The 20,532-nt window shown below is 35.2% G+C and overlaps 2 protein-coding genes across 3 annotated transcripts in view; both read right to left on the bottom strand.

Moving 5' to 3' along the window:
• LOC142982609 (uncharacterized) overlaps positions 1-20,532 on the bottom strand; it is a 172,944-nt gene that overhangs the window by 67,386 nt on the left and 85,026 nt on the right. The gene's annotated exons all lie outside the window — the stretch shown is intronic.
• LOC142982684 (lipase 1-like) lies at positions 13,873-19,863 on the bottom strand. The gene has a single exon (XM_076129317.1). It carries the CDS (start codon positions 19,812-19,814, stop codon positions 18,552-18,554), a length of 1,263 nt encoding a protein of 420 aa, XP_075985432.1. The 5' UTR covers positions 19,815-19,863; the 3' UTR covers positions 13,873-18,551.

The following is a 20,532-nucleotide window of genomic DNA, read 5'->3' on the forward strand; positions in this document are numbered from 1 at the left end:
AGCGCGGCTTACGCTCCGAGGGGCTCGGCCTATTACATCAGTATTACTTTATATCATGATACCTTTATAAAGAACACTTTTTATTATATTACGCCTGATTTACTCACGAGAGGCGGGAGTATATCGTTACTTGTATATTATGGTACACGTAGGTACTACGTCTAATAGAACGTGTGTATCAAGCGTTATCAGTGACCATTGTTTTTTTTATGACAATTCTAGCTTTAACAAATAATTCAGAGGGCTGGGCTTTGCGGGAACTTTCACAATTATGTAAACAACGTATACAAAGTACAAACAGGCTCGACACATTCTTCACAACATGTTTTCCATATGGGAATCAAACTCGCAACCTCCCAAGCAATAGTAGTCGTGGCGTAGCGACTATCTATAAGACTACGCCATAAGCTTTACTTATTTTTCTAAGCATTTTAGGTCACGTTAAATCCACATGCTTAGGTATTCTATAATACCAGTTAAGGCCTATTACTAATGCTAATATATTGATAAAAAGCCAAAAAAAAACATTTTCGAAAAATGTGACTCCATCGCCACGCGCTAGCCCACGTGTCGAAAAACATGTAAGATTTGCAAAACACAATATATTAGATATATTCAAGTATCATAGGAACGTGATATTTGTTTTAGTAAACACTCGCAAGGTCATGTGACTCAACACACAAACGTCATAAGTACCTAATAGTAATAAATTCGCGAGATATGCGCGTGTTAACAAAAAATGCTACTCATACCTGTTTTTGGGCCCAGATGAAAAAAAATTGGTAACATGTTTTTTTGCCAAAATTATAATATTACTTAATACTATGCGGAAATTGTCTCGAGCATGCATTTCATTTTAGATAGTTGGACGTTTCGTCGCAAGCTACACTGCTCTCACTCACAGGCTAATTTTCGCTATAATATTAGATAAAAAAATATTCAACGCAAAGTTAAAACTTGTTATATTTTAAGAATTAAATAGTATATCTTATGTAAAGGATGTTAATATAACTTTCCTTTGGAGGAACTGTTTCACCACCTGTTCACTGACTTCAGAGATAAGACTCTACGCTCTAGACGCACTAATTCCTCAACATTTTTTGTTACATTAACACTGGCTCGGCTTTGTACAAAATCCTACCTTCTTCTTATCTAACACTGTAGTAACAATGTAGGCAGGAATATTAGAGGTGACACACTTTTCGTAAATGTAAAAAAAATACATTCTTTAATTCTTCCGTCACATTTATTCGATTCAAATTCAAAATTCAAATTATATTTATTTGCAGAAAATATGGTACAAGAGGTGATTTACAATATAAATTAGTTGGTATCACATATTTTGTCATGAAGATGACATGCAAATACTAAGCACGCATTAAGCGTATCTACATATTTCTAAAACTTATATTAATCCATACTTTAATATCTAATGCTTCACCGTATGTTTATCGTGGTAAACCTATAACCGCGCTAAGGTTGCTTTACTCAGACATCGTTTAGCGTCCGTTGAGCATAATTAGCTATAAACGCTATAGCATTAATACATACACTAGTTTTAATGTATTCAATTGAGTTCAGTTGAGCGATTCTCAGGAATCATCAATATCCTGTGAGCACACGGTCGGTAATGCAATAAGACAAATCAGTCGGAAGCCGCCGAGAAGCCAGGATATCCTCTACCACACTATACTAGCACTCCAATCTACTCGCACTATTCACACGAATCTGCCTCCGTGGCCCAGTGCTTTAGGTCACTATGCCGATGTCATTGCGCTGGGAGGTCGTGGGTTCGATTGCCACACGGAATAATTATTTGTGCGATCCACAAATAATTGTTTCGAGTCTGGTTGTACTTTGTGTCCGTTGTTTGTATGTTTGTAAAAAGCTGCGCAACACAAGAGCAATTCTTAATGCAAGTAAACTTTAAAAAAATCATACTCACTCATACAATATCCTACTTGTATACATAGCTGTAGTAATACTTATGTAGTGAAGTGATATCGTGTAAGGTTATGATGATGAAAGTACTAAAAGAACCTATATACCTGGTTTATGCGAACCTATATTGATGCTTAGGATTATATCCTTATTAGAAGTAAAGCCACAGCAAATATATAATCATAAATGTTAATAAGTTGCACAATGCACATATTATTATTATATATATGTTTGCGGTATTTATGTCGCTTATGCAATCTGTCAACTAAAGCAAAGAACTTGGAAGTTGTCATACCATATGAGATCTTGTCCTGGAAATATCATTAGGTGTTGTCTATAATGTTGTCCAGTACAAAAAAAAAGTTGTGAGTTTTAAGGCTTGATGCTCACATTTCAAGCTAAAGGGTTAACTACGCCATTTTTTTTATGTTTGTTTGATAACTGCGTCTCGCAGAATGCGTAGTAGTAAAAAAACAACACGTGTATGTGTTTGGGTCTCGTATGGCCATTGACCCTACTATGAGTGTAATTTACGAAACAAAGTAGAAATTCCAGTTGTGTAGTTAAATCATAAATCACAAAGATATTGTTAAACCCGTTATGTTGTAACAAAGAATTTAATGAACTATTCAGTTTTCACAAAAGCTAGATAAAATAACTTTATATTAGTTAGATTTAAAGTTAAAAGTGCTGAAAAAAGAGGCGTGGTGAATGAAAAATGGAAATTATATCCCTAGAGACCTTTAGCTGCATTTTTCTCCAGCCCTTTACAAACTTCACAGAGGACTTGTTAATATTATAAACAAAAAATAAAATGTCATTGTTTGTTCTGTTACAAATGCGTACAATTTTCTTTGAAAACCATACTTGAAAAACAGCAAAACCTTTTTAGTTTATGCCATTTCTCACATACAAATAACTTGAAGATCATCATTATATTCAGATACTACAATTGACCACCAATATGACATTGTCATAAGGCCTTGTTTGCTGCCGCCGGTCACGCCACCTAGCGTGGTCCGCGGCGCACTAATCACTGTTATCCTGTTACAACTTACAACAGCTATTACAAACGTTTACTAATCGCTCATCGTTATTGTTGCGAGTGTAATTAACACGCGTTTTCCTGTAATTAACCATTATTTTTTAAGATTACTGTTATTCTCATTTGTATAATTGGAGCAACCTTGTTAAGTACTTGAGCAAGGTTTAAAGGTTTGTGTAAAGATTCATAATATTTCAGCACGCTGTAGCCCTTTATTGCTCACTAGCTGACCCGCGCAACTTTGCTTGCGTCACGTAAGAGAGAATGGGTCAAAATTTTCCCCGTTTTTCAATCATTTTTCACTGCTACTCTGCTCCTATTGGTCGTCATCATCATTATCATTGGCCTGAATACATCTATTGCAGACGATTAAGGTGGCGTCAGGTAGAATTAGTGCACTTTCGTTCGTGGCTGAAAAGGCCTACGCGGGAGTGGCAACCGCGTCCACATTGACGACAGACAAAAGTGCCAGAGGAAGAGGAGGTAATTGGTCGTAGCGTAATGATATATAGCCTATAACCTTCCTCGATAAATGGACTATCTAACACTGATTTTTTCAAATTGGACCAGTAGTTCCTGAGATTAGCGCGGACAAACAAATAAACAAACAAACTCTTCAGCTTTATAATATATATCTATATAGTATAGATAAATGTACTGATTAGTTATTAAGCATTTTTTGTACTTATTCTTTCTTTGCGTAAAAAAATAAATGTTTTAAATTAAATTTTAATCTACATCTTCTCGTGGTCATATATGTATAACTAGCTGACTCGAGCAACTTCACTTGCGTCACATAAGAGAAAACGGGTCATAATTTTCCCCGTTTTTGTAACATTTTTTACTCTGCTCCAATCGGTTGTAGCGTGATGATATATAGCCTATAGCCTTTCTCGGTAAATGGGCTATCTAACACTGAAATAATTTTTCAAATCGGATCCGTAGTTCTTGAGATTAGCGCGTTCAAACAAGCAAACAAACTCTTCGGCTTTATAATATTTCATCGTACATTCGCCATTTGTTCATCAATCATTCGTCATTCGTCCATCATTCATTCGTTTTGCGTTCATCATTCATTCATCACTCGTTCACCATTCATTTATCAGTCATCCATCACTCGTTCCTCATTAATTCATCATTCGTTCATCCCTCGTTCATCGTTCGTTCATTACTCGTCCATCACTCATTCATCACTCGTTCATCACTCGTTCATCATTCATTCATCACTCGTTCATCATTCATTCATCATTCGTTCATCACTCGTTCATCATTCATATATCACTCGTTCATCACTCGTTCATCATTCATTCATCATTCGTTCATCACTCGTTCATCATTCATATATCACTCGTCCATCACTCATTCATCACTCGTTCATCATTAATTCATCATTCGTTCATCACTTGTTTATCATTCATTCATCATTCGTTCATCATTCGTTCATTTTTCATTCATCATTCGTTCATCACTTGTTCATCATTTATTCATCATTCGTTCATCACTCGTTCATCATTCGTTCATAATTCGTTCAGTATTTATTCATCATTCATTCATCACTCGTTCATCATTCGTTCATCACTCGTTCATCATTAATTCATCATTCGTTCATCACTCGTTCATCATTCGTTCATTATTTATTCATCATTCGTTCATCATTCATTCATCATTCATTCATCCCGCGTTCATCACGCGTTCATCATTCATTCATCATTCGTTCATCATTCGTTCATCACTCGTTCATCATTCGTTCATCATTCATTCATCACTCGTTCATAATTTATTCATCATTCGTTCATTAATCGTTCATCATTCATTCATCACTCGTTCATCATTTATTCATCATTCGTTCATTAATCGTTCATCATTCGTTCATCATTCATTCATCACTCGTTCATCATTTATTCATCATTCGTTCATTAATCGTTCATCATTCGTTCATCATTCATTCATCACTCGTTCATCATTTATTCATCATTCGTTCATTAATCGTTCATCATTCGTTCATCATTCATTCATCACTCGTTCATCATTTATTCATCATTCGTTCGTCATTTCATCATTCATTCATCACTCGTTCATCATTTATTCATCACTATGGGCCATAATTTTCCCCGTTTTCTAAATTTTTTTAGTGGTACCTACTCTGCTCGTCGACGCGTGATGATATAGCCTACAACCTTTCTTGATAAATGGGCTATCTAATACTGAAAGAATTTTCTATAGAAATCGGACTAGTAGTTCTTGAGATTAGCGCGTTCAAACAAAAAATAACTCTTCAGCTTTATAATATTAGTATAGATGTTAGTTCACATTCTTTAAAGTCCTTTTTTTATAAACAAGCAGTTATTCGCGAGTTACTTTTATATATTTCATTTTTTAAAACACGATTCAAAATAAAATTACCAAAAGATTTAACGATCAAAATTGAAATATCTCATATAAATCCATCAAACACACACACGTGCCGACTGATTGCCAGTCAGTCTGTCACCAGCCACCACCAGCCACCACCACTCACACAATATTTTATAAAACGTAAATAAAATCAAAATGTCAGTCTGATGCCTTTTAATTAAAAGCTTTACTCTCTGTATCGTTTATGAATTAATTGTGAAAATCATTGGAAACTCAACGTTTTCAGTTTCCAGATTCAATTTTCATTTTAAATCTTCGTTTATTTATAATTAATTATTATTTAAGCTTTCATTCAGTAAAGAGGGTTTTTCATGAATTTTCGTGACATCAATGCAACAGTGGCTCGGATAAATTATACGTAAATGTGAGAATAAATTCATTGAATTTCATTTATTACAAATTGGGCTCACAATAAATGTACGCAAAAAATATTGTGAAAACATTTATTTTCCAGCGACGTAGTAAAAAGTTCCGATTATTATTTAACTGGGAAACACTTTTTTACATTGCATAGCTACGATTAAATGATTTAAAATATCCATTATGACATGATTAAAATGGTTAAGTCCTCAATTTAATCTTCTTTAAAAGTTTTTATTCTTTGGATGCATAAGTTTAAACTAAACTAAATATGATTACAACCATACACTTCTAAATGTTTGCTTGCCTCCAATATTTCTTATTATAAAACTTACTTAACCAATTACTGTCCCACTGCTGGGCACAGTATTCCTTCTAAAATAGGGACAACTCGAATATATTTATCAAAAACAAAAGCCAATAGTTTTTGATAACTTTTAAAACTTTAACTTTACAACAAAGACAATATTAGGCTGTAGTTTTAAGAGTCAATAACAAAGTTTAAACAATAATACATTAAACAGTAGCTGTGATAGATGTTATAATATAACAAGTTATTAAATGTGCCGTCTCGTTAAAACTTCCAACGATCTGCGACTAATTGAAGCAAGAGTCTCTTTGACTTTGACCATTCATTAGTGCCCATTTTAAAAGTTATTTGTACTTGAATTTAGCATAAATTAACTAGATATTATTTCATTTTATAGCTGGCCATCTGTCATTTAAAATATTATTCTATTTTATAAACTTTTACTTAGGTAGAAACTCTGAATTCAATCGACTGGACGTGTCACAGAGTGATCAGTTTTACATAAATTCAGTATATGTATAATAAAATGATTTCTAATAACAAAGTGGATAATGGTTCAAATAAATCAGAAGAATTCCAAATTCTCAAAAATTATGATTTTTTTTTATCATATCAACATAAAATAAACATAATATAAGTATGTCTTAGAATGTTCAAAACCAACATCATGACCAGTAATAAGTTCATTATTCAATATTATGATACTTCTGAGTACAAAAACATTAGCGGATATAAAACCTGCTTAAATTCACAAAAGGTACTAAAAAACTGAACAAAAAGTGGCAAGAAATAAACACGACCCTAAGTAGTGACGACGAAAATCACGATTTTACCAACAATAAAAAATAATATAATGATATTCTCGCTCTCGCCTGCGACTGCGCACGCGAAAAAAATTGCAAAACAAAGTAATTTTTTCCTTCAATTCGATCACTTTACCAAATTTATCCAATCGTTTTAGCAGGTAAGCCTGCGGTTTCGCTTATGTGTAAAGCCTTCTTAAAGAGAAGCCTTCAGCACAGAGGAAAAGTAGACGTAGTTAGTTCATTTCTTGAGAGAAATTAATAAAAAATGTAATCAACAGTTCTAGAGATTACCACTCTCAGACGAACAATCTCCATAATTTAATATCATAATTACGTGCATTGAACTTGACCCAAACTAAAATAACAACAACGAAGGTTATTAAAAAAATATTCTCTCAATAAAACCTTTTTTTAAATATTTAAGTTAAAAAAACAATCCGCAGCACAATTTCGTTGATTGAACTTGACCGAAACCAGCAGAAATAATCAACATCATATTTCAAGGCTTTTAACAAAAAAAATCGGCGTTGAATGAAGTTAACACTTTTTTGACATGAACGGTTTAAAAAGAACACAAACATAATTACATTTATATATTTGCTATGTTATAATATAATAGGAATGTGTTATGTAACGTCTAGTTAATAGGTATACAACACGTGTATGTACTTATGAAGTCTCGGTGAGATTGCTAAATGGCCTTTTTAAGACTGCTAAATAATTAAGTATATTTTGTTTTTAAATAATAAATGCTGATTATTCAACTAGGAATATAGTTTATAGTGTCCAAGCGTGTGCACAATACACCTCCCTACATATTCCCTCACTCACATGGTCCGGTGGGACGATACATCGATACGACTTTTGTCGAGTTAAATGACCAACGGTACTACCTGGTCTCCAAAACATGGAGGTTTGTGACCCCAGCCTGCATATTTTGAAGACATATTGAGATTTTCTTGACAGAAGTTTAAGGTCCTGCTACTAATGCGATCCATTTATGGTGTCAGTAAAGAATGTTATTATGTATTAATAAAATACGAGCATTACGTGTTTGATATATTTATTGACAGAGAATGCCAAATCGTTATATGATTAATATATGGCATCTACCATAGAGTAGAAGGAGTTTAGGTGGAGTTTAGGTTCACCACATTTCTCCCCTCCTAACCTCTTAGCTGTTCTGCTGAATATAAGATGCAGCCAACACCTGGTTGAGGTGTCGGCGCCAGACATCGCCGTTGTCGGTGCGGATCTCATAATGAAGTCGGCCTAGACGTCTTGTGATAGTACCAAACTGCCAATGGTGCTTAGCACTCGTGTAGTCACGGGCCTGTACTCGTTCGCCGACTTCCAACTGTCTGACCTTGATCTCTTGATGTTTTGATGTAGTTTTTTTATGGGTGTTTCTAAACATGCAGTGTAATGCTGTTCGAACTTCTCTTCCAAACATTAACTGATAAGGTGTCTGACCATTCAAGTTTGGTGTCCGTCTGAGGCGAGTTTTTACCATGACAAGTTTCTCTTGAAGATTACCCCTTTCTCCCTCTAAGCTTCGTAAGATTCTCTTGACTGTTTGTACGTATCGTTCAGCTTGTCCATTGGTTGCAGGGTGGTATGGAGCAGAGGTTTTGTGCGAAATCATACAGTCTTTTAGAAATTTTTCGAACTCTCCCGATACGAATTGTCGGCCATTGTCTGAGACAAGGAGTAGAGGTGTTCCATAGGTGCAAAATAGTTCTTTCAATTTTTGGATGCACCAAGAGCTTGTCGTTGATTTAGTAGGTATAATCTCTGTCCATTTCGAAAATGCGTCTACAACTATTAAAAGATAGTATCCGTAAACAGGTCCGGCAAAATCAATATGAAGCCTTTGCCAGGGGCCCTTTGGGTGTTCCCAGTGGTGTAGTGGTGCTTTCTCTGGTTCATTTTGTTGTAATCTACATGTTCTACAGGACTTAACTTTTGTTTCGATATCATTGTCAATTCCTTTCCAGTATACAAAACTGCGGGCCAGTAGCTTCATTTTCACAATGCCCGGGTGACCGAGGTGTAGTTCGTCCAGCACTCGTTCGCGTAATGTTTTTGGGATTAAGACTCGCGTTCCTCTTAGTATACATCCATCTTGTAAAGTAAATTCATTATCATTGTAACCGAGCGTTTTAAGTGATCGGCCAGTTTGTAATGCGAGTACTAATGGTGTATAATCGGAATCAATACTTGTCTCTTTCGCTATGATATTTGGGTTGACATCAATGGTATGTATTTGTTGAAGTTGAAAGCTGTAATTCTGGTCCATTTTGTTTGCCTTTGTGTTTTCTACTGGGAACCTGGATAGGTAATCTGCATTTGAGTTGTTAGGCGAAGTTCTGTATTCAATGTTGTAGTCAAATCCAGATAAGAAATGAGCGTAGTGGAATAATCGCATTGTACTCATTGCTGGTAACGTTTGATGTGGGTGGAAAATTATTGTCAGTGGTTTATGGTCTGTCACTAGGATAAATTTTCTACCGTAACAATAATAAAAGAACTTCTTCAATCCCCAGTATATGGCAGTAGCTTCTTTGTCAATTTGGCTGTACTTCTTCTCGCTATCCGATAGTGTTCTGGAAGCGAATGCTATCGGTCTTTCTGATCCATCTGGGAGTCTATGTGATAGTACTGCTCCGATTCCCAGTGGAGATGCGTCTGTTGCAAGAACCAAGGGCCTCTTGGGATCAAAATGTATAAGTACTCTTTCGCTTAGAATTTCTTTTTTAATGTGTATAAAGCTCTGTTCGCATTCTGTAGACCATCGAAAACTAGATTCTTTCTTGAGTAAGTTGTTCAGTGGATTCGTGATCGATGATAGGTTGGGTATAAATTTGTTGTAAAAATTTGCCATTCCAAGAAATGTCCTCAATTCTGCGGTGTTGACTGGGCGTTCTGTTTTAATTATTGCGTTAATCTTTTCTCTGTTTTTGTGTAGACCTTCTTTGTCGATAGTGTGTCCCAAATAGTCGATGCTTGTTTTGAAAAAGTGGCACTTATTTTTGTTTACTCGTAGGTTACTTTCTTTTAGTTTGTCTAACACGAGCTTAAGTCTCTGTAGTAATTGTTCTTTGTTGATGCCTTGAATGATGATGTCATCAAAGAAACATTTTACACCTTCGAGATCTTGAAGGAGTTTATCCATAAATTTCTGCCAAAGGCTCGGCGCGACCTTAACGCCGAACATTAGGCGGTTCACCTTAAAAGTGCCTCGATGCGTACTTAGTGTTTGTAGCATTGCGCTTTCTTCATCCATTGTCATGTTGAGATATGCCTGGGTGATGTCGAGTGTACAGAATAGTTTACCTCCGTTCATCTCTGCAAATATATCTTCTATCATAGGTATTGGATATTGTTCATCTTGTATGACTTTATTTAGTGTAACTTTATAATCAGCGCACAATCGGATACTCCCATTCGGTTTGACAACTGGTACCACTGGAGTACCCCAATCAGAGTGGTCGACTTTCGTGATGACACCCTGTTTGCATAGTCGCTCGATCTCTTCATCCACTTTGGTTTTTAAAGCGTACGGTATTCTACGTGGTTTGATAAAAATTGGTCTTGTGTTTTCTTGTAGATTTAGGTGTCCTCTGTAATTGGGTATTTCGCCTAAGTCGGATCGAAATACTGATGTCTTGTAAAGTTCCAAAAGCTGGTTTAATTCTAGATTTTCTGATTGCTGTAAAGTTTTTATATCTGCTAAATTTAGAGTTTCGAGTTCTTTCATCCAACTCCGGCCAAAAACGGGGTCAACGTTGTTGTTGATGAGGTATAATTTACCGTGGAATTCTTTTCCTTGGCATCTGCATTGAACGTATGCAACACCTGCAGGTTCGATTACTTCGCCGGTATATGTTTTGAGTTTTATATTAGTTTTAAAGATTCTTTTGCCGATTTTCAATTTTCTGTAGTCTCGTAATGACATAGAAGTAAGTGTGGCTCCAGTGTCAAATTCCATTTTCATCTTAGCATGTTCAATGTGTACCGTTATCATGTATTTTTCGGATGTTTCACCAGATATAACATTAATATCATTCCATTCATCATCATCGCTTATCGCTGAGTCGTTTAATTGATTTATATCCGGTGTAGTCTTACTGGACTTCGCATCTGAGCGCCGTTGTAGACACACACTAGCTAAGTGTCCGACCTTCTTGCATTTATAGCATGTTATGTTTATAGCGCTACATTTCTTGGTTTCGTGATTTAAACCACAGCGGAAACATTTCCCTTTTAAATCTCTTGGTGTGATTCCTCTAAAAGGAGATTTTTTTGAATTATTGTAGGAATCAGTGGAAATTTTATTGATATTGTCACTACTTGGTTGTTCATTCGGAAGCATTGATGTATTTTCTGCTTTACTCATTTCAATAGATGTTGCAATCTGTGTCAGGTGTTTAAATGTACATACTGTTCGGTCTTGTAAAATTTTTGTACGTGCGTCGCTATCTTTCAATCCTCTTATGAGTTGAAGAGATAAAAAGCTTTCTGAAATGTTTTTCTGGCAGTGTTGACATTTAAATTCGCAGTTGGTAGTGAGCTTTTTTAAATCTGCGGCGTATTGCGCTACTGTTTCATCCGATTTTTGAGTTCTCGATATAAATTTATGTTGTAGAACCCATTTGCTAGGTTTTGGGTCTAAGTAGTCGTCAAGTGTTTCAGTAATTTCGTTAAATGTCTTATTCAATGGTTCGTCTGGTGCTATTAAATCACATAATTTTTCATGGAGTTCTGGTGATAATGTAGACAGAAGAATATTTGTCTTCATGTGGGGCTCAGTAATTTCATTAAGTCTAAAGTACACTTCCAGACGTTTTTTAAAGTTATTGAACGTTTCTGATTCATGTAAAGGATTAAATTGTATTTTTGGTATAATCTTATGGTATTGGTATATTCTATGTTGGTCTTCCTGTCGCTGACCTTGAATAATGGTTTTTTTTGTTAAAAGTTTTGATACTAAAATAGTGTGAAGTTCTTCGAATTCGTAGCCGTAATTTTGTTCGTGTAAATACGCTGTTTCATCGTTATCATCTATGGTTTTGTTTTCTATCTTCTCTTGTAACTCTCGCAGTGCTGTTATGGTGTCCTTCAAGGCTGCGGAGCGAGCGGTGATGTCCTCGTCAGACATCGTCGCCCTCTGCTCGATGTAGGTATCGAGTCTGGTGAGCATCCCACGTAGGGTGCTCCGTTTTTTACGTAGCTTTTCCATTTAGGTTCAGTTTTTCCTCGTCGCCAATATTATGTATTAATAAAATACGAGCATTACGTGTTTGATATATTTATTGACAGAGAATGCCAAATCGTTATATGATTAATATATGGCATCTACCATAGAGTAGAAGGAGTTTAGGTGGAGTTTAGGTTCACCACAAATGTCATAAAGTATTAACACTGTTTACACTCAGTCGTATCAGTACTCAGTATTTGAATAGCTTTAGGGTCGAGGAAGCTGTTTTCTATCCTCACTTGGGATTTGAACCTGTTGCTTTTTCACAGCAGTTGCATTTACTATACCCACTTAACTTCATTCATTGAAGACTGGGTTGTGAATCTCATCGCCTATCGATCTGATTCCCAAAAACCGCTAAAGGTTACAAGATGACCTGCTTCACGTACTTTAACCCGGTTCAAAATAAACGTGGAAGCAACAGGTGGACGGTCAGCTCTTCAACAGCTACACACTTTATCTAGACGACTCTGTACCTATGTGTCTAGATGTACAGGTCCTGAAGGCAGAAGATTGTAGCCTTCTCATAAATACTTGCTTTTTGATATTATTTCTAGTAGTGAGGCAAGAACAATGAGGTAGACATTGCCAGATTTTCGGACTTTCATGGATAATGAATAATTAATAAATACGAGAAGAATGAAGCAGCTTAGCAGATGTACCAGTATCAAAATAAGTAAGACTACAGCTTTTTAGCTGTTTTGCATTTGACTGATAAATTAACCAACGACACCTACTTATAAATTTAGCATGTTTATGGGTCAGCAATGGCAGCTGCAGACGCTTCGGTCTACCTGTACTACCGAGGCACATTATGCATTATCAATCCTTCTCATTAGTCAAGCAAACAATGCTTCAATGATAGTGAATTTTCTCTTATTATTTTCATGCACATTGATTAATCAAGCAAATGACAAAAACGTATGATAAATGTCATACATATATCAATGCACTTTCGACACTCATCCCACCTTGAAGTATTAACTTTTTTACTTAAAACAGTGATGTCATGATCACTTCCTAATGTGCATGCGAATAAACATGGCACTTCCATAAAATATAATATATTCAGACAATTATATTATTATTAATACCGGTACGTTGACATACGATCACTACACGTGAGAGGATGTGCCAGGCTTGTGTAGAGGACTTTATATCTGTGTTCTGTACAAACATTTACTAATGAAGCTCGCAACTGGTGACTACGGCCAGTGCAACCAGGGCCGAAATGTCAAGCAAAACGAAGTATAATATGTTCCAGTTAACTTTGTTTGTCTGAATACAGCAATAAGACTCTACGCAGAAGAAGATAAACAAATATAAGATAACAAGAATATGACACAATGATAGATGCGTAGAATAGGAGTGCGGCTAACGAAACGGAAGAAAGGAGTTGTCGTTACGTCATTTAACAGAAACTGACGTATACTTGGGTGGTTGATTGTCCATATCATAATTATTAATACTTAACAAGTGGCGAACATTTTTTACTTTTGTTCCTAACTTTTCACACCCCTTTTCTATACTTGATTTCAGTGGGAATGTTTGTAGCACGTAAGTAATTCAATGCATGTAACATTATACAATTCGATTTCGACGTATTACAAATTTTTCGTTTGGAATATTCAGATGAGGAACACTAAAATAATAAATAACAAACCCGGTTCTCAAACAATTTTCCGAAACATGTCGGATACAAATCGTTAAGAATGAAAAATAACAAAACACTGTCGACGTAGCCCACGAGTTCACCAACATCGTATTATAATATGCATTCTGCATAAAAACAAATTTAAATGATGAATTTATATACTTACATATATTTTGAAAAGAAAATACGATAATATTTATGAATACAAATTACTTAAGTCGAAGAGAACTTGGAGACGTAAAATACATTAAAAAGTAGTATTACTCTTTGTAATAAATTATAATTAAATAAAACTCATTAATGCCCTACCGCTATACCAAGTGCGGGTTACAGTCATATTTACACCTAACCTAAAAAATATTCTCTAAAACAACACCAATAGCTTTTTCCAGCCCAGTAATCGAATCCCACACCTCACACATACAACATACTCCTACATATTAATATTTAACATACATAATGTACAGTACATAATACAGTAACAGTGGTCAGTAGATAATCTGTGCAGAGTTGAACTTGACCTCGCTCAAATACAGCTGTACACACGGTGCTGTGTGAAGTTATATCATTATCAGTGGCGGGGACCTTGACACTGACACACACACAATATTGTACGAGATTATTTACACATCATTTACGTGGTTTAGTTAATTCTGTGAAATGAGTACAAGCAACGTGAAAAATACATATGTATGCACTGATATTTTTCGTTTTCAAACTTTCACATTTTCATTTTATCAATGAAAGTTTTGAAATTAGTATTAATTTTGCTATTACCGTGTAATGTTTGTTAAGCTATAACAATAGAATTAAATTAATAATTTCATACAAAAAGAACGACTGAAAATATGACAGGGTATACATATTTTTGACGCTGACTGTACATATTATTCGTGTAATATTGTGTTTATTGACCAGCTTCTGCCTTTATGTTATCCAATCGATTTACGTGAATCAGTAACACATACATACATTTCCACAAACTTTAGCATTCCTGATGTTAATGTGACTTGATGCGACTTATATTTGTTAGAAAGTAGCATCACCGCAAATTATAATGTTTAGTGAAAGGCGACACTTTCCATACCACATACTTAGGCATTTTTATCATTATAAATACTACCTAGAGGGTTTATATGGGTCACCAGGGCACTATCTTATAAACAAGCGGGGCGAAGTTATCTATGTTTTAGGCAAATGAGGTTCAGAGCAGGTAACACACTCTCTTTTCTTTCTCTTCTTTAAAAACACAACTCCCGCACTCAAAATTGCTCTTGTATCGCGGGCTACTCTTTCTGAAGTAAAAAATAGTCTTACATGGAACTGCAGGATATAATATTAAAATATCTGACACGTGTAATTAGCACACTCAACCTACACCTTCAGAGAGAACAGGTGTGATGTAATAACGAATAATTACGGTGTATCCACTCGCGGCCATGATATTGACACTGTTCCGTGCCCCTAACATTGACGCGAGCCGCGAGCCGAGAGTCGCGAGCTAGGCAGCTGTGTCGAGAGAATTACGTAAAGGTTAATTAATTATGTAACTACCATTGTAATTATGCATTCAAGTTAATGTCGACATCCAACAATGCATTGTTTTGAGCTGAGATAGATCTTTTTTATTTTTATGAAGAAAATTAGTAGCAGTCGTAATTTTTTAATGATTTAATAGGGAAGTTGAATTATTAATATTGAACAGGTAATAAGATTAGTCAGATTAGACATAAAACAGACTCTTAAATAGATAGATTAATTGTTATTTTTTCTAAATAGATTAATTGTTATTTTTTTACCTAATAAACGAATATTGAATTGAAATAATTTAACGTATGCGTGTTACATTTGTGTCGATGCGTGCGAGGTCACTTGAATGAATTCTTATTATAAAAATACAATCTAAATTATAATTGAAAATTGCAAATGTCAGCGACAGAACAAGTTTCCCAAAATAACAATAAACTGGTGTAACCTTTCAAACTAATTATTTATTTAAATACAATAATTATACAATATTTTGCAAATATATTTTTTTGTTTTGAGAGTATTTTCTAAATTAAGATAAAGCAGGTTTATAAACACGTATTTATATAAGATTTTTGAGAATAAATACATTCCGCATCGATTAACATTTAATATTTGCAAATGCACATAAAAAATGAACTAGTTGTTACATTAGATAGAGTAATAAAACGTAATGTATGAATGTAAATGATTCTTAATAAAATAATACGCATTAATAAATAAATAAACTAGATAAGTATATTTTTATTGCGATTTTGGTGAACATTCCCGTCGAGCTAGGAATTCTCGGAAACTTTCTTCACTCGAGACGAGAACTAAGTTGAGAAGAGCTCTCGAGTTACGAGAAAAAAACGTTATATTTATAAAATAAATCATTTGCTTACTTTTATTTTATTTATTTCAGTATTTCGATTTGAACATTCAATATTTATGATTGACATAGAGATGAGTTAAAAAATAAAAATTTAACATGCAAATTATCATAGACAATGCTGCATATTTATAAAAGCAAGAACTTCAAGGAATTATAATTATTATTATAAAGCTAAAAGACATCGTTTTTTGGGACGCGCTGATTCAGGAACTAATCTCGAGCTCGAAAATTTTTACACTTTTATAAAAGGTTGACTGGGTTAACGACAAATGATAACACCCGTACTCTAAAAATGTAATAATGTTGACACCATACTACTTACTTGATCCCGACGAGTATACAAGCTTGTGACGTCACTATGTTGTATTTCTATACTAAAATGTGCCAATCAGCTATTACTGCGCTAAGAAATGTTTATTTTCATAGCGCAGTAGTAGCTGATTTACATAGCTGGTAAAGAACTACCTTATTTCTTGCATCGCGGGGACTTTTCAAACACAAACTGATACAAAATATATCCAGAATCGAATCAAAAATTATTAGGAATCATCTCTATTGAGGAGAATTATATGCAAGTCAAACAGCAATACAGCTACCAGCAGTAAAGCAAAAACAAAACAGAATGGCTTTCAAAATGACATTATTATCAGAGGGTCGATTTTGTTTGTTTCGTAGTTATCATAGAACGTGGCAGCAAATATACAGAGTATACAGACACTTACTCCATAACTTTAAATAAATGTCAGAAGATTATTTGTATACTCTACAAATTATTATGCGACTTTTGTCTTAAGATAATTTTTCACAATTTTTACAGTATCAATTAGATATCATCATACATATATCAATTAGATAAACTATCGGATGGATTAAGTGACAGGAAATGTATGAAATCAAGTAAACATTTTATCTTATGATTTCAACAATCAATTTTCTTATTTTAAATAATTAAATTTTACCCAACCGATATTATATTCTTTAGGAGTGATGAAACCGGGGCCTATTGTTAACTTATTTCTAATCCACATTTTAATATAAGTATATTTTTATGGGTATGTCTACATTTATAAAAATATAGTTCGTTCAGTCGTTTTGCTATAATTCGACAAAGACCTAGCAAGTTTGACTTATTGTCGGTATTCAAGTATTTTTAACATATTTTATGGAAAGAAAATATAAACTAACCGGGCGTTAAATAAACAAGAGCGGGTCCTTCCAAGAAGGCTCATTGTAAATATAAATAAAACGAAACGCTCAGAGAAATATTTTTCATCCAAATATTACTAAACATACATAGTAGTAGTTTTCTTATATCAATAATAATAACTAATACGACCACAGCCACGTTATGATTACATAATAGCATATACATTTACATATATTATCATAGTTCATTATTAAACCTAATCGATAGACGTCCAATCAATTGAAATATTTTAGTTAATTATCTGACGTTAATTAAGTCTGACATCTGTATATTCTATAATTTTAATCATACTGTTATTATATACGTAGGTAACCGTTATAATCTAAGATACCGTTATATATTTACAGGCACTAGGCGTGCATGCAAATAACAGGCATAAAAAAACAACCAACAATATTTCCTACCACTATCGACTATCAAATAACTATCAATATTTTTTATACATATATAAAAAACGGATCGACTGGCGCATTCCACATAAAGTAATATACTTTTAGTAAAATAGTTTAAATGCCGATCGCTCGCTACTCGATAGAATTGATACACTTCACTTTTTAAGTAATCTTACTAACGTTGTTACTGATGTCACACTTAACTTGACATCAACAATAATATCATGTTTCCAAAATTCAAAGTCAAAGTCGTCATTTATATCATTTATATAATGGAGGTCAAATATTGACTCTCTCGATGTCACACTGACGATGTAAACATCACTTTTACTAAATTAACAAACATACTTCTTCGAATTCATTATTCATATATTTTTATGAAACTTGATAAGAAAGTTTAAGTCCAAAAATATCTCTAACGAATTCACTATTTCTAAGATAATAATAATATCAGTGTTGACCGTAACCTAGTTGCTGATTATCCTTATATTTATAAAATGACTACAACTTATCACCATATCGAGGCGTCTGAACCTTGTCGCTACCGTCTACGTGGAGAGCCTTGTCTAATCAATATCACTCGGCACACTGCAAGGTGACCGATACACAAGATTTCACGAACAATCCACGAAGGTATCAAACTATCTACAATGACAATTAACGGCAAGGCGACGCACAATAACATTTAAATGTAAACCAGGTCAATATAGCACAGACGCGGTATCACTTATTGATTTGTTAATTAACCAGGAACTATATACTACGTGCTATACTTCGATAAATATTCACTAATTTTGGGGAATATTAATTGTCCTGTGTATTCACTGTACGTGACGTCCATGTGGTTCCAGAGCGGGTCCTCCACTTCTACTGATTCTATTACATTAGGTAACTGAGAGACTAACCACTTCACATCTTCAGTGTCGACTAAACCATCGTTCTTGCCATAGATACACACAAAAGGCACTGTCACAGCACTCAGGTTGTATTTCGGCGGCTCCTCGCTGCCGTACACTTGTAAATTCTTGTCTCTCCCGTAGTTGAACTTCTCAAAGTTGTTACTCTTCATACTCTGTCCGTACCTCGCCATGTTATGTACGGAGGTGCCCGCGGGGAAGTGCCCGAACAACACCTTGGTCGTCTTGTTGTTGATCGCGCCGTGGTACGACTCCACGTAGTCGAATATATCCATCGTCTTAGCGCACAACTTCCTCGTAAAGTCTGTGAAATGACAGAAGAAAGCGACGAACTCCTGGCAGAAGGCACCCTTCGACAACACTTCTTGGACACCGTATATTGTGAGAGCACTTTCTAATTTCTCTAGCGTTTGAGTGATACCTCTGAAGAGCACTGACTTGGTATTGATCTGTCTGGCCGCCGGCGCTAGACCGACCACTAACTGCACTTTGTCACAATACTCGGGCCTCTCGGAGCACATCACGAAAAACGTACCGGTCCCTTGTGAAAATCCAACGTAGTTTAATTTCGGAGACTCCGTATATTCCAGCACATAGTCGATCATAGCGGGGATGTCGTAGCTTCCGATCTCATTGATGTAGAAGTCCCAGTACCGCGGGTCGCTGTCAGGGTCCAGGGTGACGTGGTGCCTGGAGTAGTAGTTCCCTCTGTTGTTGCCGAGCCACAGGTCGTAGCACGCGTCAGATATTAAATAAGCAAGTCCAGCGTTAGGTCCAGAATCGATGAAAGAGTCGGAGCTCTGCAGCAGACCGTGCATGAGGAACACAGGAGGAGACCTGATCTTTCCTTCACAATTCCTGGACTTCGCTATCCTGAACATTGTTAGAATATATCCATCTTCTGTGACGACTTTGTGTTCTTCTGCCAAGTATCCATATTCTGAGGTGAGTTCAGTGAAGTTGAGGAGGGAGTCTCTGGGGTAGCCGAGGTTGGTCTTAGTCTCTCGTTTGATGGGGAACAGCGGCGTGGAGAGGAGGTAGCCGGCGAGCACCACGCCGGCGGACAGCAGGAGGACGCTCCACGTGTTGATACGTTTCGAAGTCATGATAACGACTGAAGCGAGCGACCGCCGCCGCAGATACAAACCTGTATTAAACTTATCGCGGAACGTTAGGATCATGAACAAAGTAAATGTAACCGTTGTCTGTCCGTTCGTTGAACTGCATCGAGTACCGAGTGACATTGATTTGTTCCAAATTGATTGTTGTTTAATTACTTATACTTTTATTTATGTTAAGATATGCTAATTATACATAGTAGCAAGTCATTTGAATATATTTTTCTTTCTAGTAAGTTGTTGTTCGTCGTGCATTCTTCCGCGTTTTTAGAATCATTTCCCTGTACAGAAACTAGGGTGATTCAGGGAAAATTGCTCCTGTCTGGGAATCAAGCCTTAAGTAAAAATCACGATTGCAGTTAGTCTGAAAAACAATATGATCTAGACATGTTTTCTAAAAAAAATTACTATTTTTTTTCACCAGCCTTTAAAATTAATGTTCCAAATTAAACTTCACTGGGTCTTTACAAACACACAAAACACTAGAAAGATAATAAATAATTTAATCATTATTATTATCATTATAAGCTAAATGTTCAAGCGACACCGCGGTATTCAACTAGTGATTACCGCAATAAAAAGAACATTGACGTCACAGTCAGTGTTTAGTGCACGACAAGCCAATGTTCCCGGGTTCACTCGTCTTTTGTCACAAATATAACAACTTGTTTATCATTCAGTCATTATTTTAATTAGATAATGAGAT

The sequence above is a fragment of the Anticarsia gemmatalis genome, chromosome 22, assembly GCF_050436995.1.
Source record: "Anticarsia gemmatalis isolate Benzon Research Colony breed Stoneville strain chromosome 22, ilAntGemm2 primary, whole genome shotgun sequence".
NCBI classification, from domain to species: domain Eukaryota; kingdom Metazoa; phylum Arthropoda; class Insecta; order Lepidoptera; family Erebidae; genus Anticarsia; species Anticarsia gemmatalis.